Source organism: Nycticebus coucang, chromosome 13 (assembly GCF_027406575.1).
Source record: "Nycticebus coucang isolate mNycCou1 chromosome 13, mNycCou1.pri, whole genome shotgun sequence".
Lineage (NCBI taxonomy): Eukaryota > Metazoa > Chordata > Mammalia > Primates > Lorisidae > Nycticebus > Nycticebus coucang.
The window spans coordinates 64,303,156-64,329,746 of NC_069792.1; the positions used below are offsets into that span (position 1 = coordinate 64,303,156).

General features: G+C 40.3%; 1 protein-coding gene across 5 annotated transcripts in view; it reads left to right on the forward strand.

Moving 5' to 3' along the window:
* Positions 1-26,591, forward strand: part of GRHL2 (grainyhead like transcription factor 2) — a 169,719-nt gene that overhangs the window by 104,159 nt on the left and 38,969 nt on the right. For 4 of the 5 annotated variants that reach the window (XM_053558834.1, XM_053558835.1, XM_053558836.1 and 1 more), the window contains exon 9: positions 14,839-14,997. The exons of the other annotated variant lie outside the window; for it this stretch is intronic. In XM_053558834.1, coding sequence (XP_053414809.1) covers positions 14,839-14,997 — 159 coding nt within the window. The remainder of the gene's footprint in view (positions 1-14,838; positions 14,998-26,591) is intronic. 5 annotated transcript variants of the gene reach the window in all.

Consider the following 26,591-nt stretch of genomic DNA (forward strand, 5'->3'; position numbering starts at 1 on the left):
TGCTTGTGAGCACGGCTGCTCTTCTTGTCCCTCTCTCCAGCTTTCTCCACTGGAACTTCCCCTTCCTAGTCCTGGTGGACATTTAAGTTTTCATGGCTGATCCACATCACCCAGACAACTGAGATGCAGCTTGGCTCTTCATGGGCTTTTGGTGTTGGGGGAAGTGGTGACCCAATACAGGTTAAAACCGTAGGTCAGCTCGGTCCAACGTGTTGCTCAGGGGAACGGATGGGTAAGACAGCAACATCCTGGCCCCTTGGTTCCTTCAGACAGTTCTCAGAGTGCAGCAATGGTGGCAGGTCAGAGGCGGCCACCTGCCACCACCACACTGCAGCATCCTTCTGCATGCCCAGTAAATCTTGATCTTTTAGAAAACATCAGAAACCACTTGGATCTAAATGTGAATACGTAACAACAATTTGGGTAATACCACTTGATGGTAAAAATGAGATTTCTTTCTTTCTTTCTTTCTTTCTTCTTTTCTTTTTTTGCACAAGCTTTTATAAATTGTCTTCAAAGCAGCCACTGTCAGAAGAGACCCTATACAAAAAAGGCTTTAAGCCTCAGCGACATCATTTGAAAAAAAACTATTTGTCTTCCAAGATGATTATGTCAGATGGCAGCTCTATTTGGATATTTGAGTCTTGATGCCCAGTATGTGGTAGTCTTTCCACAGATGCACGATCAGGCCCTGCTGGTCAGGTTTATAGAGTTCTCCAGAGCGTGCTCCCACGTCCTCCTTTTGTTGCTGACTCACACATTCTATCTTTATCTCTCATGGAGCATGGCCAAAAAGAAAAAAAAGAAGGAAAGGACATGAAACTCCGGATCATTTAATTTAATTTAATTATAGAAAAACGTTTGGCCAGGGAAGGTGTTAAAACTATTAGTTAAAATAAGGTTTAGGGATTAATTCCAGATTCACAGGGTATTATTTGCAACCCGATTCTGGCAGAACTGTTGCTCATTTCTTCCAGCCAGAACCGGTTTTGCTTGTTGGGCCATAGTGTCATTCTGCACAGTGACACAATAAGCAGAAATCATCTCCAACAGGACCTGCTCTTACGCTCTGGGTCTGTGCCGTCTCTGTAATGTGAACAGGTGTCCCTGGGTTTCTGATGCCTCGTGGGTAGGTGAGGTTCTGAGCGTCTGCACTGACAAATGTTGGGAATTGATGGGGGACAGAGCCAGGATGATGCCTCAGAAAGAGCACTGACTTGGGGTTCAGACAACCAGATTCTCATCCTGGCATTGGAATAGCTGGCGTTTGACTTCGTCTGTTGAGCTTCAGTCCTCAGCTATATAATTGTGGGAAGTGTGTGGGTGGGGAGTTGACGGAAGATTAAGGTCTCATCCATGTGATTCTAATGGGAGGACTTCTGTGCCACATTCCTTCACATGACTCTCATTTACAAGGATGTTTTAAATTTTCTTTCTCTCGTTAGCCAAACACTGGTACCTGAAAAGTAGATACATTGGTCACTAATCCCTACCATGAGGCATTCCCACATAAGACCCTATTGAGTTATTGAAGACTCAGGAGCTCAGATCCCTGTCACCGAGCACTGCCTTTCTCCAGGTGATGATGCCACCCCGAGAGCATAGTGCAACAGCCCTAATTACAGGCTTCCCTTTCTTCTAGATTTCTAAGGAGTTTCTTGAAACTGGGCCCCTATTTTTGTTCAGTACTGTTTTCTCTGTTCACAATGATTTCAAGATTAAGCCAAGCTTGGTGTGCTACAAAGACTGGTCTCATGTGACTGCAAAGAAGAATTACTTGAGCATTAAGATGCTGCTTAATGCTTTTGCTAACTTTGAAGAACACGTTTCCTTTTTGTGTCTTTTCACTGGAACACCAAACCAATTCCCCCACTTTCTGTGGTTTCTAAACTACATAAGATGAAGGAGGCTTCTTTCCATGAATCTTTTGTTAATCACTCTGTATCCAAGCCTTTTGAAATGATCTTGACTCAGAGAAAATATTCACCACCCTCACCACTAAATAAGGAAGCAAGCAAATAAATCCACTACTGGCCTATCTCCCTGTCCTATGATATTTAGCAAAATCTATCATAATTCAATACTATAAAACTCTGTCACTCTGGGTTATTCTTTGCTCCTTTCTAGATCAGTGTCTCTGCTTTAGAAGCATAGGGATCTCCTTCCTGAGATGACCTTCCACTCAGGGTGTTGGGTTGAGGGAAGAGTTTGGGGCGTTGGCTTGTCCAGTCCTCTGCTTTGCAGGTCATCAGTGGACGCTCTTCTTACATTTGGGGTGGGGAAGAGACAGTTGTAAGTTTAAAGCATGGCAAGAACACAAGTAAGGCCTGTATTTTCACCTCTGCCAACAAATTTTTGTGATGAGATTGAGGACGAGCAGGGCTGAGACCTAGTTGGAGTGGCTAGGGAGCAGAGAGGCTAAGAGATATCATGGGATAATTTTCCTATGCATTTCAGATTCTGATTCCACTAAGTATAACCTTTTGACATACCAAGAACTGCAAGATTGGACAAATGGAAAAATGGATTTTGAACCCCAGTCCTTCTGAGTCTAAAGCGTTTGGTGTTAACCAGCGGGAAATCTCTCTCTCTCTCTTTTTTTAAAAACTAAAGCATGCTATGATTTTCTTTCTCTAAGAAATGTATAGGTTACAACTTGTGCAGATCCAGAAAGAAAACAAATGATCATCCCCATTTCCTTGAGTAAGATAGTTCAATCGGTTCATTCTGGTTTTACCACCCACCCTGTCCTCACACCACATCCACCCATCCCCTGCAACCCTCCCAAAGATGGGCTTTTGTCACATCGCTTCTAGCACATGGGCTTTCCCAAGCCATGTCTTCCATTGCTCTGCTACCTTATCTGTTCATATCACACATATCAGTGTACATTGACCAGAATGGACATGGGAGTGAGCACATCTTGCCCTCCCTGCTGAGTGTGTGTATGTATGTACACACAGTGTCCGCTCTGTGTGTGCAACTGAAGAAATTCAGTGCACAAATACACTGACCAAGCTGGTAACCTGGAAGCGAATACTTAATACCTGAGCCAGTGTTCATTTTATAGGTAGTTTCCTCTAAGTTTGAGTCCCTTTTGGATGCTTCAAATGAATTGGGTTTACATAAAAGATCTGCATCTAATTTTTGAAACGGTAAGAAAATGCATGATGAGGGGACATGCTGATATTTCTTCTGGGCCCTATTTCCTCAAATAATTTTGTCTTATTGTCTTCCCGTCCGATTTTGCTCCATACCAAGGAGATATCATCTAAGACCTGAGAGCCAGTTTGAGGGATAGGAACATGGAAGTATGTGCTAAGATGAGTTGGCTGGCAGGACGGAAACTAAAAATGCAGGATGAGAGTAAAGCGTTCTCATCTATATTGGTAAATAAGGCAGAAAATGAAGTTGACTTAATGACCCATCATGGCACTGGAGATACGGTTGTATTTGATGTGGCCTGGGTTCTAGTGACGGCATGGGACCCCAGCTTGGACTGTGAGTTGTAAGTAGAGCTGCCCTATAGGGAGACTTACTATTTCCACAGAAAACCGGGGTCTCTTCCTTATTTCACTGTGGGTCAGCCCTTTCTCCTCCCAGAGCTGTCTTTTTCAAGGTCAATAAGCCAAGCCTCTGGTCCACAGAGGTATCAATTTTAGTAGCTCAAAAGATAGGACAGTGGAACTGTAGGGCTTTGACCATAGCCTTTGAAAGGCCATAAATTGGAGAAAATATAGGCATTTTGTCTTTATTTACACTGCACATTTTTCAGTCTCTGGGTGAGGAATAATGTTGTACTAATTAAAAGGCTAGCTTGAAATTCAACCTCAAATTATGGCACATTCGTTAAGCTGTCTGAATTTGTTTTCTTTCCTTGCCTTTTTTTTTTTTTTTTGAGACATTGTCTTATTCTGTCACCCCAGGCTAGAATGCTGCAGTGGCATAGCTCACAGCAACCTCCAACTCCTGGGCTCAAGTGATGCTCTTGCTCGACCTCTCGAGTAATTGGGACTATTGGTGCCTTCCACAACAGCCAGCTATTTTTTTTTTTTTTTCTATTTTTAGTAGTGATGGGGTCTTCCTCTTGCTCAGGCTGGTCTTGAACTACTGAGCTCAGACAATCCACCCACGTTGGCCCCTCAGAGTGCTAGGATTACAGGCCTAAGCCACCGTGCCTGGCTGTCCTTGCCTTCTTTTTTTCCTCTCTCTTTGTCCTAACATTTCTTTTTGGCCAAAGATGCTTAATCAATTTTTATTGAATTTCCCACAGAGATTTAGAAAAAGTTTAGCACTTTAGAAAAATGTTTCTAAGGCCAGGCATGAGCCACCCCACCTAGCACTCTGGAGGCACTGAGGGTGGTGGATTGCTTGAGTTTATGAGTTCGAGACCAGCCCGATCAAGAGTGAGACTCCATCTCTACTACAAATAGAAAAATTAGCTGGGCATTGTGGTATACACCTGCAGTCCCAGCTACTTGGGGGGCTGAGAAAGGAGGTTTGCTGGAGACCGAGAGTTTGAGTTGCTGTGATCTATGACGCCAGGGCACTCTACCCAGAGCAACAGAATGAGACTATGTCTCAAAAAAAAAAAAAAAAGTTTTGGTAGTCTTGATAAATCATACTTTGCAAAGGGATGTTCCCAAATGGATAGCATTCTCTTTCTGTTGAACTCCATTGCTGGACACCAGGGGAGAGGGAGATGTATAAATATTAATTTTTAGGATGAAAAGAGAAACTACTGGACTGCCCAGAGGAGACTATACTTCTAAGTGCGTGTGAATTCACGGCTTTGCTCATTCACCACCCTTCTCCCCATGGCAGTCTAAAGCTTCTGGCTGGGGAGTCCTCTTTCTGCTTACAAGACATTCTAGAAGAATATGGAGTCAATAGAACTTACCAATTAAGGAAAAGACATGCCCCGATTTCTTTCTTTCTTTCTTTTTTTTTTTTTTTTTTTTGCACCTAAGTTCGGCCCAATTTTATACAGATCATCTTATAGAAGGTTAAAGGATATATCCCCCAATCTCAGAAGTAAAAGTAGAGTTGGGGGAGGCTTTTGGGAGGGATCTTGAAAGGTTAAGTTACACGCTGCAAAGAAGGGCAAATGGCATTTTTATGTGTTTGCTGGGGTGTGGTGTAGGTGAAAGAAGCTTTAAAAGGAAAAGGCAAACATTTGCGGAGTCTTTGGTATTGAACTTAAACAAAGCCATGCCTTTGTTCCAGTTTTATAAGGTAATGGATGGCAGGAAAAGTTATAAAGCTGGAGTGAATTCATACATTGAAGGAATAATTTTTGTAAGGCATCTCACTAAAGATCTCCACAGCTTTATCTTTTGTTAGAATGTGGAATATCCCCTGGTTTCTGGCCTGAATTTTGCTTAGGACTCTATAATTAATCCGTATGAATTGTTGTATTGTGCAGAGAATTAGATTACAGACTTGGTTTCGTAAAATGAAGGTGTGTCCCGGTGTATACAATGACTAATATTTGTTCAGTGATTACCATATACCAGGCACTCTGCCAGATACTTTATATGCTTTATGCAATATTCATATTTCTAAGTGGGTAGCATTTTTATTTAACTAATGAGGATTTGGAAACCCAGAGAGGTTAGCCAGCTTACCTAAGGTTGCACAGCTAATGCACAGTGCAGCTGATTTCCAACCCCAGGCTGTCTGCTCTGACACACGTACTCTAAGTTGGGAAGATCTAGGAGTAAATATCTCCTTTATTATCTTTGATATGAGGACAGCCATTTGGAGCAGCATGTTCATAGCACGTCTGCCAGGCAGTGGGGGTTCCCAAACAAATAATCTAGGCAGAGTCCCTGCTCTCAGGGAATGTTTGGGCTGGGTCAGGAACTGAGGCACAGCTGTAAATAATCGTCATGAGATGTAGAAAGTGACAATGACTGTGATGGGGAGGAAGTGCCAGGAGTGTTCTGAAGAGAGAGGCAGCTCTGGTTTTTATTTAACCTTATTTTCCTTACTTTTTATTTTTAAAATTGTCAAATGAGAAGTTGAAAGAATAATACAATTAAAATCACTTATTCTCTACCTAGATCAACTCATTGTTAATATTTTGCCCGATTTGTTTTATCCTCCCCCCACCTCCCTCTCTCTTCCACACATGTCCCCCTCTTCTCCCCCCCATGTCACTTCTAAGTACTTCAGCATATAGAGAGACCCCCTTTCTGTGGGATCAGAGTCAGGTGGAATTTAGACATGGAAGTTGGAGAGAAGAGCGTGGCCAGGGGGAAAAGGGGGTGGCCAGAGGTGCAGAGACAGGAATGCACAGAAAGTGCCACAACTGTGGGGCTCAGGAGAGAAATTAGCGCTGTTTGTAAAGAGGGTGGATGGAAGGCATGAGAAGGACCGAGTTCTCTGTGGAGAGAATTGCGGGGTGGGCAAAACCAGGTCAAGGATGGGACTTAGGCTGTCTCTAGGAGGTGCAGACAGAGAGGCCCTAGAGAAGGATGGAGTGGAGCGTGGGAGGAGGAAGAGCAGGAGTGTGGCCCTGAATTAGCAGCATCAGTATCGTCCTGGGGGATTCTTAGAAATGCAAATACGTGGATCCCCATCCTAGCCCCACCGAACTGGAAACTGTGGGAGTTAGGCCCTGTCATCCGTTTTAACAAGGCTTACTGGGTGAGTCTGATACACTCTGAATTTGAAAACTCTGCTTAGAAAGATGCTGCTGAGAACGCGGACCTTGATTTGAAGAAAGCAATTTCAGTCATAAATTCATACATGCCAGTAATTTATTTGTGTACATGTGTGCAAAAGCCACGCAGCAGGACATTCATTGCAGCGTTGTTCATAAGGTAAAGAGGCCGGAAGTGACCTAATGTCGAAGGCCTTGGCACCCCATATTTCATGCTTTTTTAAAGAGAAAGAGAAAGTGTCTTCAGATTTCCCTGTTAAGTGAAAAAAGGAAGATGGGGAACTGTTGTGTGTTCCGTGCCGCCAGTTGTGTAAAATAGGAAGCGTATTTGTGTTTGCGTAGCATATTTCTAGGTACTCCAAAAACTTGGTTGGCTGGGAAACAAGGGAGGGAGGTATTCTTCAGTTTCCCTTTCTGAACCTTTAGAATTTTGTATCATATTCAGGTATCAAAAACTCAAAACAAGTTTTAAGCGTAAAACAGGAACAGAAAAAGCCTAAAATAACAACAAATGGTCACAAAGTCTAATGGGTGAATCTTTCAGTCTGCTTCACTTCTGACAGGGAGCAGGTCGTCTTCACCAGGTGGCTCAGCCCAGTGTCTGTCCCACAAGGCCCTCCATCTTCCTTACCCTGACGGCTGCCTCCCAAGATCTGTGCCCGCGACAGCGCAGACCGGGAGAAACTGCTGCAATCTGAAGAGCAGTAAAGCTTCCTGGCCAGGAGGAGAGAGAGATTTAATGGTTTTCAAACCGATTAGCTGTAATTAAACATGTTTGTTCAATTAATGTGAATCACAACTCATCTACCCTTGGGTCATCTGAAGATGGCCTCACAAAACGCCCCGAGGGAGAAATCAGGCAGCAAGTGGCAGCAGCAGTCCTGTAGGAAGGGGGGCCCGAAGTTGGGGACTCGGACGCTAAGGAAGCCGACCTCATGGGAACATTGAGAGAGGGAAAATGGAGAGCGCTTTGCTGACTGTCGTGGAGGGAGTTGGAGCAGGGGGAGACTCAGGTCTGAGAGGATGGAGGATGGTAAAATCCTTAAATTGTCATGACACTTGATAGTTTAAAAGCACGCGGTCGCTTAAGTGCTACAGAGCCAAGGTAGGAATTTTTATACCTATTTAAAAGACTAGGAAAGTGAGGCCCAGAGAGGTTCAATCATTAGTCCAAGGCCGTAATGCCAGCGTTTGCACTGAGTATGCCATTTTGAGCCTCTCAACACAGTTTTTTCTTGCTGTGTTTTACTCTGATCTTACCTTCCATTTTCAGAGAAAGTTCTTGTCTTGCACTGAGTTGATCACTTTATTCCTTGTTTCTGCAACTCGGCCCCCACAACTATTCTTCTCTGCGGCCCTTTCCTCACCTTGTGCCTGCCGCGTGGACACCTGCTCCGTCCCAGTTGCACCTCTGCCTGGCGGCGCACTCGGTGCTCTCATCCAGCCCTTCTTTCCCTGCGAGGTACCTCCGAGTCTGTCCTCTCCCTGTTGGTGGCATGCCTTACTCGTCCCAGCCCCTGGCAGCGGCATGGACCCTCTTTGCTCCTTTTGTTCTTTTCTCGGTCCTCACTCTCCTGTCCTCTCTGGAGCTTGGATGTGGGTACTGTGGCCACAGCTCTCTCTGCCATTGGTCTCAGGGCTATCCACAGGGCCTCATCCAGTGTTCGCCACTTGATCACAGCCACACAAGCATCTCGCCTCCCCTTTTCCTTCACCAACCCCCATTCATTCAGGCTAATTCTCATTTTCTTTTTTTCTTTTTGAGACAGAGTCTCTCTCTGTTGCCTAGGCTAGAGTGCCGTGGTGTCACAGCTCAAACCTCAAACTCCTGGGCTCAAGCAATCAATCCTCTTGTTTCAGCTTTCTGTGGCTGGGACTAAATGTGCCCACCATAATGCCCAGATAGTTTTTCTATTTTTAGTGGAGACAAGGTCTTGCTCTTGCTCAAGCTGGTCTCAAACTCCGGTGCTCAAGCAATCCACCTGCCATCAGCCTCCCAGAGTGCTAAGATTACAGATGTGAGCCGCCAGGCCTGGCCTTTCGACGCTTAATTGCTGTATGCAAAGCCTCCTTTCCCACAAGGCTGGTTTTCGGAGCTGACATGCACTGTTTCCCCCCATCTCTTTCTCCTGTCTCCGGGCTCCTACAGCAAGTCTTCCCTGGCTGCTTTGCTGAGCTTTCTTCTTTGAAAGTTCTTATAACAAGTGTAGTTGGGATTATTCAACTTAATATCTGATTATCCACTATACATTCCACAACAGCGAAAACTGCTGTGCCCTCTCCCCACTTCTCTTTGAAGCCAGGGTTCTATCATGGATGGACTTCTGTATTTCCCATGGCATCTGCCACAGTGTGGAGAGATAGATGACAGGTAGATATTGATATGTTCATCCTGATTCATTGATTGATAGATAACATTTTTGGAGGATCAATCTGGTCAGAGCAGCTAACTGCTGTGTTAGTTTGACAACTTAAGCTACTCATATTAATCTCAGCTCTTGTTAACTATCGTTTATGACAAGAGCGTGGATAAAGGGGAAACGTTTACTTGGAAAAATAATATATGTTCTTTTAGTTTGTTGGACAAGTATTTGTTGAATATCTGAGGTAGGCTTTGTAATGGGAATAGAATGAGCTTGAGGCAGACAAGGGCCCCCTCTTATGGGCTTTTCAGCATCATGGAGCAGACAGATAGTTAAGTACTAAACAAAAACCAAAGCAAGATAAATTCAAATAATGTTAAGTGTTATGAAGAGAACAGAAAAGAGAAAGTTGACAGAGTGTGCCAGATAGGTCCTGGGCCAAGGGCTCAGAGGAAGAGGAAGGAGAGGAGAAAGGTATCTCTCAATGGGATGTTCAAGGAAGGTAGTTCTCGGGAGCTGATGTTGGGGCTCGGCGCTGCAGCTCAGTGAGGAGAGCACTAACCACACACACTGAGGCTGGCGGGTTCCAGCCTCACCAGGGCCTGCTAAACAGCAATGACAACTGCAACCAAAACAAGAAATAGCCGGGCATTGTGGTAGGCGCCTGTAGTCCCAGCTACTTGGGAGGCTGAGGCAAGAGAATCACTTGAGCCCAAGAGTTTGAGGTTGCTGTGAGCTGTGATGCCACAGCACTCTATGGAGGGCAATATAGAGAGATTCTGTCTCAAAAAAAAAAAAAAAAGAGTTGATATTGGACTGAATCTGAGGGCAAAGAAGGAGCTGGTGTGATGATCTTCAGGGACAGCACAGGAGGCAGAGGGCACGGCACATAGCAAAGGCTCGGACATGGGAACAAGTAGACGGACATGGGAACAAGTAGATGGCTCTAATACAAGGTGGGGGGTAGGGAGATGGAGCAGGGAGAGGGCAGGAAGCGGGGATGGGGGTTAAGGTGCATGGCACACCTCTTGGGGGCGGGACATGATTATAAGAGGGGCTTTACCTAACAAATGCAAACAGTGTAACCGAACTCTTTGTACCCTCAATGAATCCCAAACAAGAAGACAAATTTGTATGGGAAACTATGGTGGATTATGTGAGTAAACCAAATGTTCGCCTTTGTATATACATACATACCCACAGCACCTGTAAGGGAAAATAAATAATGAAATAAAAGTACAAGTAAAGAAATACATTAATCATTTCCTATAAGTGCTGTATATCTGGAAGTTTGGGGAAATTTAGGAGTTTCTTAGCTCTACAACAAAATAGTGAGCTCCCCGAGGGCAGGGAGTCTGTCTTGCCATCTTGGGTCCCCGTTTCCTAACATAACACCAAGCACAGAGAAAAGACATAAGTCTAGCTTCCATCTCAATTTGTCATTGCATCTGCACTTAAATCCTATGAAAATGGAAGAAAATGACAAAATATGGAAAAACTACTTGTAAGGTCTCTAATAATTTCAAGAACCAAGGAAAGAACAGAGTAGAAAAATTTGCAAGGGTGCACTTGTGTATTTGTATGTTGTTTGTGAAAGGGTAGGGTGGTCTAGTGTTAAAATTATTATTTCCTGCTGTATATCTTATACCAGTCATCTGGAGGCTAATGCATATGCAATTTCTTGGGAAAGACCTCTTTGCAGTTCCAATCATCAGGAAATCTGTTGCTTTCTTAGACTTTAATGAGACGTATCTTCTTAAAAGTGTAAAATACAATTGCTTAAAGGGAAAAATAAATGCATTACATCAAATCATGGTTGTTACAATTTTTTAAACCCCAGATTTCTTTCTAAGTCAAAGGTAGAACCGCTTATTTTAATGGAAAGCTCTCAGAAAAACCTTAGGAGTTAATAATCAAGTTAATGGGGCAATTCTAAAGCTCATCAAAAGATTTGTGTTTATTTTAATAAATTTTACTATATGCATAATATGCAAGTGAGGGGTATTATAATGTTGGCAGTCACTTGTCTTGTGTAGGAACCACAAAATGGGAATTGTCATTCACACGTAACAAATGATTTTATCAAAAAATGTCAAGTGTCTTGAGACTGGTTCTATTTCTGGGAAAGGTTTGGGTACATTCAGAAACCATCTTTCTATCTGAATCAATCTTTGAACTGATGACAAAATTAAAATTGTATCTATTATCTGCCTGAATACACCAGATTTAAGGAACTTTTTTATAAAATATAAATGCTGTACTATTAGAATTACAGGAAAACAAGTAAGTGAGGTTTTGAAAATATTCTACGAACATACATAACATTCTTAATTTGGGCGTGGCAGATCAGTTGTTTACTGCCTTTATACACTCTTTACTTAATCAGGGCTCCTATTAAGTGAAAATGAACTTTCTGTGCCTGACCTTTGGATGAGCCTTTGGTGAGGAAAATCATACCTTTTCCTTTAGCTTCTCTCATACATATTTACAAACAGGTGTTCTGCTGATACACTTCCAAGGAGTTTGCTCTCACATTTGCAAGCTGTGTGAGGAGCTGGGACATGGTTGGCTTTGCAAGATGAAACAAATGAATGCCAAGGTTTTAGTGAATGTCCTTCTATGACTTCCCAACCTTCTTGCCACCCACCAACTTCAGTTAAAGTTCAACCATTTGGGTTTTGAGCGCAGCACAGTGAGAATGTGATGGATACCACTGGGCACTGACTGAAACTGTGTTTGCCACTGGTCAGGCAGCCAAGCAAGAGGGAAACAGTGCCAGCCCAGTTATAAAATCTCTGCCTGTTATAACACTGGGAGCTGCCCATACAATGAGGCAGAGGGCAGATTTTGTGTTGTTTACTTTTATGGAACCAGGATGCCTTAAATCAAAGAGACCCCATTGCATCGTGTCTATTTAGTCAACTCTAAATGTTGCCCCGTAGAGTCCAGCATGTGGTAGCTCATTGGATCTTTAAAGACCGTCTGTACTGGATGGCTGGTTTTATAGCTCCTCCAAGGAGGACTTAGTCTATTTATTGTAGTATATTGCCAGGAAACATTTATTATTTCAGTGGATCTAGTGGCTCTGTCCTACTTAAGTGGCTCTTGTAAGTATTCACAGCCCATCATTCCAGCTCTTAGTTGAGACTTGGAGCTGATAAGGCCACAATTAATATTGCTTCCTGCCTGTCTGGGCACATGTCCACTGTGAGAGATGTGTGGTTAAATCGGTGAGCCAACCATGAATCTTAACAGCTTAGGAAATATTCATCAGAACACTTTGCTCTTCCGGCTTCTGTAGTACTAGACAGGCTTTATGAGGGAGTGGAAAAAACCACTCTGTGTTGAGGCCCCTATAGACCAACATGAAGATGTCCACAAGAGACCCAAGGCCAGAAGTATGAACAACTGTATAGCTCGCCAGAGTGATCATTTGATTTGCTGACATAAAGCTATGTTTAAACTTTCTGGTCAAGATCACCCCATTATCGATAATACCAATAACAAAGTCAGGTGTTCCTAGAAAAGTGTACCCCTTTTTGATCTAAAGATTAGCATTTGATGAAGTTACTGTAATCCTTAGAGCCCATCATAGTCTCCTTTTCCATCTCGCTTTTGACTTCTCTGATTCCAGGAACCGTAACTCGTGCGTCTGTGCTAGTGCCCTGCTCAGCCGCAGAAACTTGGCAGGCACTTCAAAAATATCTGTTGCGTGAACAAATGTTAAGTAAGAATTCTCTGCCATTAGGGGACGTCCAAGAACAACAGGTAGCATTTTCTGTCTGTGTGACTGTGGTGCGCCAAATACTTTTACTTCAGAAGTTAAGGAGGAAAATAAGTACAGTACATTCTTCCTTCGTTCCTTTGAGTCACCTGACATTTGTGTCTCATTGTTCTCTGTTTGTCATTCCTCTGTATTTACAAAGGCCCTGCTCTGAGCCCGGCGTCTATGTGGGTTTGTATTTTACTAGTATCTTCCAGGCTCTGTTCTGTCTTCTTGGGGCTTCCCCACCCACTCACTTCTCTTGGACAACCTTGACCACTCTGTGCTGGTCATTGCCAGATTATTTGTCTGTCTTTCCCTTGGACTGTCTGCTCCATGAGGCAGGGGTTTGGCTTTTCTCTCTATCTTGTGGAGGGATCTTATGTTGTGTTGGACCCACTCTGGGTTTCTGTGGCTGTTTACAGACTGAATGGATGAACACATTAATTAAAGAAATGAATAAAATGAATGTATCCATAGTTAGAGCGCCTCTTTTTTGAAAACCTTTTAATTGTTATTTCCCATAAACAACATGATGTTTGGGGCTATATATAGATATGTACTACAGTGAAGCAAATTCACACACCCATCATCCCACAGTCACCCCAATTCTGGGGTTTGTTTTTGTGGCAAGAGCAGCTGAAATCTACTCACTTAGCATGACTCCCATGTACAATTCAGTTTTATTACCTGTCATCCTCATCTTAGGATTTGTTCATGTAGTTAGATCATTGTTAGGTACTTGTTTTCAGATGGTGGCTGCAAGTGTATGAGCCTGTGGCACAAGGCACAAGCTGCTGCAATTAATACATCACTAAGACTTGGTCTCAGCTGCCCTTGATGTGGTGTCTTACCAGTGCATTTCCATTGCCAAGTAAGCAGCTCAAAAATACAATAAAAAAGGAGGTTTAGAGGGATGTGACATTACAAGTGAGTGCTATACTGGTTGGATAAATTATCAAATGCCTACAGGCACAGGGTTTTAAATGGATTAAATCAGGTATGGTAGTTAAGTCAACAATTCGAGAGGCCTTCATCATGAGGTCCATGATGTAGCCTTGCTTCTTGCAGGACTGTTCTCTGTGGTGTTGCTGTGGAGTGAGAGGCCTCAGGTCAAGGGCTTGAAGGTCAATGAGGAGCTCAGGGGGGCAAATAAGACAAAGCTAAATAATACATCAGGTGACATACAGTAGGACCTCCAGAGCTGACCACCTCCCTTCACTGACCACCTCAAGTTGACCTAATTGTCATACACCGGACATGTATGTGTCTACACAGCAGGCCTAGCTCTGTATGTTGACCACCTCAACATATGGAAGGATATGAACTCAGTCCTGCAGGGAGAGGTTTTAAAGGTTCTTTTAAAGGAGAAATTGAAAACTGAAGACATTAGCGACTTGTGTAAAATCTCTTAGCTGGTTAATATTAAAGCTGGGACTAAAATTCAGTGCATTTGACTTCTAATCTAATGAGTTCTCTGTGGACAAACTCATTGATTTAGTCATTAAATGTTTATTAGAATGCTCATTCTCCACCAGGCACTATAATAGGTACCAGTGGTACAAAAATAAGAAGAAATGATCTCAAATCCGATACTTTATAGTCAGGTAAGAAGACAGATATGTGAACAAACAACTAGTTTTCAAGGGACTTGTTATCTAATTTTTTTATCTTACAGGTCAGAGGTCAGGTAAACTGATAAATCTATTAAAAGTGACAACTTTGATATGTTGAGGACATAATGTTTTGCTCAGGTCACTTACGTGTCATATACGTAAGACTTTCCTGATAGACTTTTAGGAAAGTAATTTAAATAGTCTATTTTAAGATCAAATATAAAAGGAAGTTTTTTAAATAAATTTATATTATAAATTACATATATGTTTCATGTGTGCAACATGTTTTTATGTGAAAAAAGTAACAAAATACATTTACCAGTATAGGATTGTTTAGTATTTCAACTTCAAGTCTAAGGTTCATGCATTTATTATAGATTCTTTTTATGGTGACTTGTGGACTTTCTCCTTTCTTTCTCCCTTCCTCAGATTTTCATCACTGTGAATTGCCTGAGTACAGATTTCTCCTCCCAAAAAGGGGTGAAAGGACTTCCCTTGATGATTCAGATTGATACATACAGTTATAATAATCGTAGCAATAAACCCATTCATAGAGCTTATTGCCAGATCAAGGTCTTCTGCGACAAAGTGAGTAAAGATAACAGTTTATGATAAAGGTATCTTTGCTATTAGTTATTACTTTTGATGCTATTTCTCCCTCGTCACCTTTTCTTATTTAGTGGTGTCAAAATAATCACTTTATCAATCATAGTAAGCATGGTAATCTTTTATTCTCAACTCCTGTTAGATATCTAGGGAGTCATTAGGCAATGGTATTTTTAAAAATTATTTTTACCACTAATATCATGACTAATTGACATTGCATAGTGTCTTAGTCAGATTAGGCTGTTATAACAAAATACCACAGACTGAGTAACTTAAACAACAGAAATTTATTCTTCACAGTTCTAGAGCTGAGAAGTCCAAGATCAAGGTGTCAAACAATTTGGTTCTTGGTGAGGCCTCCCTTTCTGGCATATAAACATACTGTATCCTCACATGGCAGAGAGAGAACAAAAAAGCTCTCTGGTGTTTATTCTTCTAAGGACACCAATTCTATCATAAAGACTCTACCTTCATGACCTCATCTAAACCTAATTACTCTATCCAAAACCCCACCTCCAGGGGCTATTACATTGGGGGCTGGGGCTTCAATGTATAGATTTGGGGAAGGGAAACAGAAACATTCAGTCTGATTCAATTAGATAGCTGAAATAACAGATTAATAATCTTTACTGGGTATAGATAACTGTCCTGGAACACATCAATACAAGCTTTATTATTTTATGGGTTAAATGAGGCCTCAGCTAGGACATTTTGGAATGGAAATAGCACTTAAAAAATAAGTTCATTAGTATACATGCACTAAGAAATCTTCCTAACTCCCTCCACAAAAGAGACAGAATAGCAAGGCTTAAAATCCTGTGATCCTGTGGTTAGGTGACAATAGATACAATTCCTAAATATGAATGGGACTCAGAATGAAGAGTATCAAGACCCATATGTTATCAGCATTCGTGAGGCAATGTGAGGGGGGCATGTGATGACCAGAGAGCTGGAATACTACAGAATTCCCCAAGGCACACACTGGAGAATGAGTTGGTCCATTTGAGATCAGCTGGGGAGGCTCAGGTGGGAGTGCAAGTTCTGTGGGCTCCAGTTTACTGGTGAGGGCAAGTGGAGTGAGCATTGAAATGTTTTGGTCTTTATGAACCCTGAAAAGTTATACAATGAGGTTCCCTTCTAGGACAAAACTCTGCTCTGGGAAAAAACAAACAAATCTTTCTGGGAGTAAAATCCAAGTCAAGTTGGAAAAAAAAGATAAAAAGGAAAAAGAAGGTCAAAATAAGAATGAAGAAGAAATTAGGAAGGGTCACAGGATGGGCAGAGCTCAGGAAATACACAGTGAGTGTTGTTTGCTTTGTGAACACACCAGAAGAGGAAGCATGACAGCCATTAAGCTCGAAGAACCATCCAGCCTTACTCATTTCACCTGAAAATGGCCAAACAGAAAAGAAAAAAACAATCGGATCCCACACAGAAAAGAAAAAAACAATCGAATCCCACACAGAGAGACTAAGATCAGACTGACTTCCCTGTAGACAACGAATACATACTAGAAAGACATTCCCACAAATCAGATGAAAATGATAGTCTCATATTTCAGAATGAGCTAAATGCAATTTAATAAATAATAGGAGTTATGAGGACCAACCTAGATCAAAATTGGAAAAATTCAGACACAAGATGCTTGGGAAGTAGAAGGATTTCAAGAGAGATATGATGAAATTCAGGAAAGAATTTAGAAATAAAAGATTAAAATAGGGCAGCACCTGTGGCTCAGTGGGTACCGAGGGTGGCGGGTTCAAATTCGGCCCCAGCCAAACTGCAACAAAAAAATAATGGGGCATTGTGGCAGGTGCCTGTAGTCTCAGCTATTTGGGAGGCTGAGGCAAGAGAATCACCTAAGCCTAAGAGCTGGAGGTTGCTGTGAGCTGTGACACCATGGCACTCTACCAAGGGTGACAAAGTGAGACTCTGGTTTTTTTTAAAAAAAAGAGAAGATTAAAATATATTAGAAATAAAGACTACACTAGAAGCAACGCAGGGTGAATAAATATAAAAGATAATGCCTTAAGAAAATATGAGTTGAAGTAGAATGAATTTGATGTATTTCTTCTTTTTCTATTGTTTGTAAGATTTGGCATGATATTTTTTTTTGAAATTATCTTCTATTTTTATTGATAAATATTAGTTGTCTGTAAAGAAAATAAAGTAAATAGGGGTGGCGCCTGTGGCTCAGTGAGTAGGGCACCGGTCCCATATACTGACGGTGGCGGGTTCAAACCCGGCCCTGTCCAAACTGCAACCAAAAAAAAAATAACAATAACATAAAGTAAATAAGAGAGTTTAAAAAAAACAACAAATTTTAGATAGTTGAAAAACAAAACAAAACCTGAAACATTTGGTACTTGCAATAAATCATGAAAGAATTACTTGTGCTCGCATTGAAGGTGGACACACTTAGAGACGTTCTGTGAGCCCTGTGAGCAGAACATGGAGCCCATCCAGACTTTCATTATGTCTCTTCACAACAAAAATTGTTGTTCCAACATTCTGTTGTCCTACACATCAACTTTTTGTTATGAGAAATGGGTCAAAAGAAAAAAAAAAAGAATTTCAAGATCATTAGTTGTGGAAGTCTATTAACTACCTTTGGGATCAAAACAGTGCTAAAATCTGTATTTATATATGTATAAAAACATACACATTTTATCTTGAATGGTGTCATAACTGACAAATTATTTGTGTGGAGTGGATATTATGATTAATTGGGTTTTGCTTACATTAAATTAATATTAATTTGATTTATCTTGCTTTAAAAAAAAATTAACACAGTTTTTTATTTAAATCACACTTCCTGCCAAAGGAACCAACTGTTCTCTGGCCACCTGTTTTTTTCTTCACAAGCAACATGTGTGCAAGCTCCTCACTGGGCAAGATGGGTCACTTGATAAGTAACACAGTCACAGGGTTATCAGGTTCCTTCCACATCCCAGAAGGAAAATCCACTGAGAACATGAAATCCTGGCTTAGGAAGGCACCGCGCTCCAAACTTTGGATTTTTATGATTATATTCTGCAAATTTTTAAAAAACAATATTTATAGTTTCTGAGTTGAAGATATAGCAAAAAGGGATAAATAATGATCATAATTGCAGTCGACTGCTTCTGAAACAGTTCTCAATGATCTCCACCTCCTGCTATTCACTTCCTGTGGCCTAGATCCAATAACCTGCTCCTAAGAAATGGAATTCAACAGAAGTGATGGTGTCACTCTGCCCTCTTTTTCATACTCCTCCTTGCTCTCTTGCTTGCTTTGATCAAACAATCTGTCACATTTGTGCAGAGGGGACACAAGGCCAGGAACTGAGAGAGGCCCCACGGCACTTCTAGCACAAGCTACCAGAAAGAGAATGCTGCCAGCAACCATGGAGGGATTCTGGAAGTAGACCCTGCCCAGTTCCATCCTGGGATGACTGCAGCCCCAGCTGACACCTGACTACGGGCCCGCTATCTATCATACCCAGATTCCTGACCCACAGAAATCATGAGATAGTGAGAGGCCAACTATGTGTGTAAAGAGCTCTGGAGACATCTCCCGGTCACCTCTCCTCTGTCTCACCCTCAGAACTCCTGGCCCAGTAAAGAACACAGACACCTGAGCTGGAAAATGCCATCCACTGTGTAGCCAAGCCTCCTTCTCAAAAGGATGCCTCAGCAGGGGCTGCCTGCAGGCACCCACTCCAGCTCCCCATGGCAGGCCTGCTCCCCTGCTGGGTACTCTGGCCGCTCAGTGCTTCCCTGAGACCACCAATGCATCCACCATACCCATGCATCTGTTTCAAAATGTTTCTCTGATCTTCCAGCTCCTTCTGCAAGGCCTCCTTTCCCCAGCTGCCATGTTGATATCAAGTGCAATTACTAGGATGAATCCTTTTTCTAACATTCCCAGTAGCACTGACTCCCTGACTGAGCCCTGCTCATACTGATATGCCCACCACTGAGAAATAACCCAGGATGAGAGGAATGAACGTGTTCTGGCTACGAGATGAATTCTGGTAGGAGTGATTGATGTCAGATGGTCTAACTCGGTAATTTTCAACCAGTATGCCGTGGCACACCGGTATGCCGTGAGAGGATCTTAGGTATGCCATGACAATTTTTAAAGATCATCAATTAAATTGTTTTCAAAACAACTTGGAAGCACAAAAAAAAAAAGAAGAAGAAGAAGAAAAGAAAAGAAAATACGAGTTGGAAAAGAGCAAACATTTAAAAATCAGAGGAAATGAAAAAAGAAGAGTGAAAGAAAATACCAGATAGAAAAGAGAGGCAAAGAAGCTCCAACATACATATAACAGGAATATTTGGCAGGCTGGGAAAAATGGAACAGAACAAATACTAGAAATAGTGAATCAGGAAAACCAGATACACGCGAGAAAATTGATTCGGGTGACCAATACCAAATAGTTAAGCTATTCAACATTTTAGAAAAAAGAAAAAGATACTCTTTGGGCATCTAAGAAAAGTAAATAAAATGAACATTAAATCACGGATGAGGGAACTTCTGCCACCTAAATTTTCAACAGCAACACCTTGTCATAAGACAATGATATTTAAAGTAATTACATAAAAAAAAATGTGAGCCATGGATTTGCTATCTATACAACTTGACTTTCAAGTGTAAAGACTGTAGGCGCAAACAGAATAAACAAACAAAAATCTAGGGACTATTTCTTCTTGAGGACTCTGGTGGAAAACCAACTTTAGACAAGTAATATGACTGTAAAGTCTTGGTAAAAGGACTGAGGGTGAGCAGTATTAGCAGTGAAGGGATACTACTTCGTGTAAGACACCGGGGAGAGAGAAGGGAAAAAGAGGTAGGTAGCTAATTCACTTTTGCCCATTACTGTTAAGGGTGCTACAGTCAGTACTAAAGTCTACTGTGATATTAACTGGCTGAGAGTTCTGCTTTAACAGTAATAGATAGAGCATAGGGAGAAATAGGCTCCTGGGAGCAGAGAGCAGCACCAGCAGGAAGCAGAGGTGGTCATCAGACAAGAGAAGGAAAATGCATTAGCACATGAAGCACAGAGGAAAATATTCCTAAAATCTCAATAGCTTTCCAGGCTATGATGACTTCTGTGGGTGCCAGTCATCCAGCCATCTGAGCAGCACAGCAACTGAGGGACAGTCAGGCCATTTCCATGCCTGTTAAGTCACCATACACAGTAGTCATGAGGAAATGATGAGAAAACGGTGGGACAGACAGCCTAAGTAACTCATCCAGAGTCACATAGTGAAAATGCAAAGATGCTGGATGCAATACAGTGTCGAACCCAAATTCATGCTCCTCAAATTGAAAATTAACTTTATACATAAAATACCAAAATGGCGACTGGCAATTCAAAACATGAACAAGGAGTCAAGGTAGCCTTTAAAAACAAAACAAATGAACAAAAAATCAGTTTATGTCTTTAATTCAGCACACAAAACCAAACATAAAGGAAACATTTTCTTTCTTTCTTTTTTTTTTTTTGAGACAGAGTCTCAAGCTGTCATCCTTGGTAGAGTGCTCTGGTGTCACAGCTCATGCAACTTCCAACTCTTGGGCTTAAGCAATTCTCTTGCTTCATCCTCCCAAGAAGCTGTGACTACAGGCGCAGGCCACAATGCCTGCTATATTTTTTGTTATTGTTGCAGTTGTCCTTGTTGTTTTAGCTGGTCCAGGCTGGGTTCGAAACTGCCAGCCTCTGGATATGTGGCGGGTGCCCTACCCACTGAGCTACGGGCGCTGCCCACGGAAACATTTTCAAATGGTGTACAACATGGAATTTTTTGAAGTACAACTAAGAAAGCTTTTATGTAATTTGAATTCCTTTACTTTATTCCAGATATTCCAAGGGAGACTATAGCATCTCCCTGCATGAATCCCCTTCTGGGAAATAAAGGATAAAGTTAGAAGAGAGGACAAGGGAGGGAGGAATGAGATGGAGGGACCAAACGATTCATTTATCTTCATTTTGGTAGCCAGAATTCAAAGTGGGAGAGATGCCTTAAATTAAGCTCATGCAATTATTGTATATTATAGTGTTGATGTAATAAATAATAAAAACATACAGAATGAATGGGGAGTTATATTGTTATTCACCCTTGCGCCATGAGAAACTTAAGAGAGTAAATAAAATGATTGATCATACCCTTTGTTTGAAAATATCTTTTTGTAAATTTCATTCACATTAATCTCCAAAAGGGAGAGGACAAAAAAGATGATTGAATGGGTTTCTTCAAAGATTTGCATCCTGAAGTCATGCTAAGGAGGTAATCCTTAGCAAAGAAAGAAATGTTTGGGAGAACCACTTACTTGTTTGCCAATACATATAAACACTAGAATGAATCATGTTAACAAACACTTTGCCAATCAGAAAATAGGTGGCATTTCCAATAGCTCTTATTTTAATATCAGTCTCATAAATATCAGTGCTAGGTAGAAAAAAGACATCAGTGCTAGATAGGAGAATATGAGGTAAATATTGGCATTTATTCCAATATATTTATTCTAATAACTATAAGAGATACAAAATTTTTTGCTGTAATTTGTCAACATGTTTGCAGCTTTAATTTCAAAACCCAGCCAAGCTCCCACCTGGAATGTTACAAAGAGAAATAAAGTTTGATTTTTGTACTTTTCAAGTGGATATGTAAATGCAAGTGGTTAATTTAAATTATCTCTTAAAGAGTTGAGCCATTCCATTTTAAAGCTGTGAATTTCCTAATCATAGTCTAGAGTCTTAAACGGATGGAATTCTGCCCTATTTATAGTTCTCCAGCTTAATTTCTAATTAATAAACCTTGAGACTGATTGCAGATGAAAATAAAGGCCTTTGCTAATTGTGGTATTATGCTACTTCTATTGAAATGCGTATGTTTACGCACTTAAAAGTTCAGGACCTGTTGATGTATGTACCTATATAGATATCTCTGTGTATATCTTTATATCTATATTTAATTACTTGCATGATCTTCCATGAAGATTTTGTATTATTGCAAAAAATATCTACATATTGAAGAAAAATTGAGAAGTAGAGCCACATTTTAAAAATAAATTTAAGAGAAACTATTTAAGTGTGAAATCAAAAATGAAGATAGACATCACCTCTCAGGCAGTGGCAATATACAGGTAGGAAGCTTCAGATAAAATTTTCAAACTTACTGCTCTATAGTGAACATTTAAGTGGGGAAAATTATTTTCAAATGATAAATTTGGTATTTGTAAGTAAATTATACTTTTTTGGAACAATGAGGTTTTTTTTACACTTTAATAAGAGTAGAAAGAATATTTTCTAGAATTTTCAGGTCACAATAATCATAGAAAAGAGGAAAGAAATTCTTGGAAGGTCTTATTCACGGAAAGCTTTCTTCACCTTAATTGAATACATCAAAGCTTCCCTGGTCATTGTGAAGCCAAAAGGTATTTTATTTTATTTTTTTCAAAAGCTTTATTGTAGAAATAAGAACTATAGTTCTTTCAAGAGTGAATCCTATCAGAATTGTTTTGTCAGGCTGATACCTGGGCATTCAGGCCAGAAGACCTGTATAGAAGTGCCATCAAGGCTGTACTTTATAGACACCTGCTCTGTTTTAAGCTCATCCTTTAGCCTTGGCATATCAGAGAATGGCTGAAAGTATAATTATATAAGATAATTAAGTGACTTTCCTAACAATCTACACTGAACATATAGATATATTCATTTTATCAGACTTTGCCTTATTGCATTTTGCAGGTAATGTGTTTTTTACAAATTGAAGGTTTGTGGCAACCTGATGTCTAACAAGTCTTTTGGTGCCATTTTTTCCAACAGCATGTGGTCACTTCAAGTCTCTGAGTTACATTTTGGTACTTATCACAATATTTCTAATTTTTTGTTATTATTATATCTGTTATGGTGTTCTATAATCAGGGATCTTTGATGTCACAATGAGGACCCAGCAGGCACGCTCCTGAGACAGAGAACTTAACTGATGAATGCTGCATGTGTTCTACCCTGATTCCCGAAAATAAGACAGTGTCTTATTTTAAGGTGTGCTCCCAAAGATGCGCTAGGTCTTATTTTCAGGGGACCTCTTATCCTGTAAGTAGGTCTTATTTTCAGAGGATGTCTTATTTTCGGGGAAACAGGTTAACTGCTCCCCCAATTGACCGTTCCCCTGTATCTCACTCTTTCTTCCTCAGGCCTCCCCCTATTCCCTGAAAAACAACAAAATTGAAATTAAGCCAGATAATAACCCTACAATGGCCTCTAAGTGTTAAAGTGAAAGGAAGAGTTTCACGTCTTCCACTTTGACTCAAAAGCTAAAAAGAATTAAGCTTAGTGAGGTGGGCATGTTAAAGCTCAGATGGGCCCAAAGTTAGGCCTCTTTCACCAAACAGCCAACTTGCAAAGGAAAAGTTCCTGAAGGAAATTAATTATATTACTCCAGTGAACCATGAAGGATAAGAAAATAAAAAACTTTAGAGGTCTCGTTAAAAGACCACGCCAGCTACATCCTTCCTTTAAGCCAAATCCTAATCCAGACAAGGCCCTAACTCTCTTCAACTCTGTGAAGGCTGAGTGAGGTGAGGAAGCTGCAGAAGAAAAGTCGGAGGCTAGCAGAGGTTGGTTCATGAGTTTTAAGGAAAGAAGTCATCTCCACTGCTTAAAAGTGCAAGGTGAAGCAGAAAGTGCTGATAAGAGGCTGCTGCAAGTTGTTTGGAAGATCTAGCTAAGAAAAACTGATGAAAGCGGCTACACTGAACAACAGATTTTGTTTTTAATTTTTATAATTATTTTTAAGTTTACTTCATGATCCCCCAGCCCCACCCCCAGCATGGTACTAAAACTACAGATTTTTAATGTGTATGAACAACCTTATATTGGAAGAAGTTGCCATTTAGGACTTTAATTACTAGAGAAGATAAGTAAATGCTGGTTTCAAACCCTCAAAGGTCAGGGAGACTTTCTTGTTAGGGACTCATGTAGCTGGAGTGCTCATTTACCATTCTGAAAATCCTAGAGCCCTTAAGAATTATACTAAATCTACTCTGCCTGTGCTCTAGAAATGGGTCAAAGAAGTCTAGATGGCAGCATCTTTGTTTACAGCATTGTAGCATATTTTAAGCCTGATTTTGAGACTTACTGTTCAGAAAAAAAGATTCTTTTAAAAATATGACTGCTTATTGATAATGTACCTAGTCACCCAAGAGCTCTGATGGAGATGTACATGAAAATTAATGTTGTTTTCATGCCTGCTAACACAACATCCATTCTGTAGGCCAAGGATCAAGGAATAACTTTGATTTTCAAGTCATTATGTAAGAAGTACATTTTATAAGGCTATAGCTGCTATACACAGTGATTCCTCTATGGATATGGGCAATATAAATTGAAAACTTTCTGGAAAGAATTCACCAGTTGCCATTAGGAACATTCATGAGTCATGAAATCCATAACATTAACATCACCAATAATTTGGAAGAAGTTGATTCCAACCCTCCTGAATGACTTTGAGGGGTTCAAGACTTTTAGTGGAGGGAGTAACTGCAGACACGGTGGAAACAGCAAGAAAGAGAGAATTAAATGTGGAGCCTGGATATGACTGAATTGCTGCAATCTCATGATCAAACTTGAGTGAATTAGTTACTTCTTATGGATGAGCAAAGAAACTGGTTTCCTGAGCTAGAACCTATTCCCAGAGAAGATGCTGTGAACATCGTTGAAATGACATAAACTTAGTTGATAAAAGAAGTGGCAGGGTTTGAAAAGATTGACTCCAATTTTGATAGAAGTTCTTCAGTGGGTAAAATGCTACCAAACAGTATCAAATGCTACAGAGACAGCTCTTCAAAAGCAGTCAATAGATGCAACAAACTTCATTGTCATCTTATTTTAAGAAATTGCCAGTCAACCCAACTCTCAGTAGCCACCACCCTGATCATTCAGCACCATCAACACTGAGGCAAGATCCCCTCCACCTGCCAAAGACGACTTGCTGAAGGCTCAGATGACTGTTAGAATTTGTTAGCTTTAAACTATTTTCTAATTAAAGGATGTACACTTTTTTAGGCAATGCTATTGCGTATTTAATATATTCCAGCATAGTATAAACATAACTTTTATGTTCACTAGGAAACCAAAAAAATCGTGTAATCTTTATTGCTATATTCACTTTATGGTGGTGGTCTGGAACCAAGCCCACAATGTCTCCAGGGTATGCCTGTGTATAAATCCTGAAACAAATTAATTCTAGTCCTTTTCCTTACAGGAACAGTATAAAATAAAATATTAACTCCGATAGAATATTGCTTTACCAAACTTAGGATGTGTCTTGGGTCAGTTGTAATTTATATAAGTAGATAATAAAGATCTACTTTATTGTATTTATATTATATATTATATTTATATTATATATTATTAATATATTATATTTATATTATAGATTAAATGCTATCTTGTACAGTGCTCCAAACACATAGAAAAATATCTTATACATAAGTATCCAATAAAAAATATAGTTCCTATTACCAACTTCAGCATTGTGAAGTGCCTTTTTTAAACCTCACATCTATTTGAACAAGGTGATGTCTATTCATTTAATACTTTATATATTTTCTAGACAAAAAAAAAAACTGTATGAATCCTTAATATATCTTGAAGAGACTTGGCAGGTATTTTTATATTTTATTTCCCTATTTCCATGATCGATGACAATTCAAAACTTTAAGTGAAGCACTATAAAATAATTACTCCCTTTGGTAGAAAGTTAAATACTTTTGGAAGGTTTTTGATACAAAAATGCATATTTAAATTATCTGGTTAAAATATTTAATATTGCAACTATCAAAATTCTAATATGTAAAGCTCTAGAAATCACTCAGCCAGAGGAACTGCCATGCAAATTAGCTACTATTGCTCATTCTTCCAGAATTCGCGTAAACACCATTTCTTGTGTAATCCTTCATTGATCACTAACCCTCAGTGTGCCATGACCTCACCATAGCCAGGATTGGGAATCTACTGCTTAAAAGCCAATTTGATAAGCAAAACAATACATCTCATTGTTTTAATTCAAACCACCGATGTATCTTTTTCTGAGAATTACCTGTTTGATGACCCTTGCCCATTTTTCTAATAGTATGTCAGTTTTTTAATTTAAATCCTTTTTATATGTTAAAGATTTAGCATTTTATGTGATATTTTATTGTGAATATTTTCAGCAATTTGTCCTTTGCCTTTTAATTGATTGTTTTGTTTTCGTATAGAGAAGGATAAAATTTTTATATTATTAAGTCCATCTCGGTTTATATGATGCTTTGGGGGCAATTTCTAAAGTGTTAGAGGTTGCCAGCCAGTCTGCACTTCACTGCTTCTTAACTATACTACTGCAATGGGCCAGAGCTGTCAACGCAAATCTGAAACTTAGAGAAGTTTAGGTAGGGGGTGTCCATCTGAATGTTACTGGTCTAGAGTGTTGTGAAAACATGGATGCAGATGAATTGTCCAGCAGCAAGGAGAGACAGAGAAAAAGGGAAAGGACACTGTGTTGGAATGTTTTTATTTGGAAGATGAGAAGAGGAAAATGAGT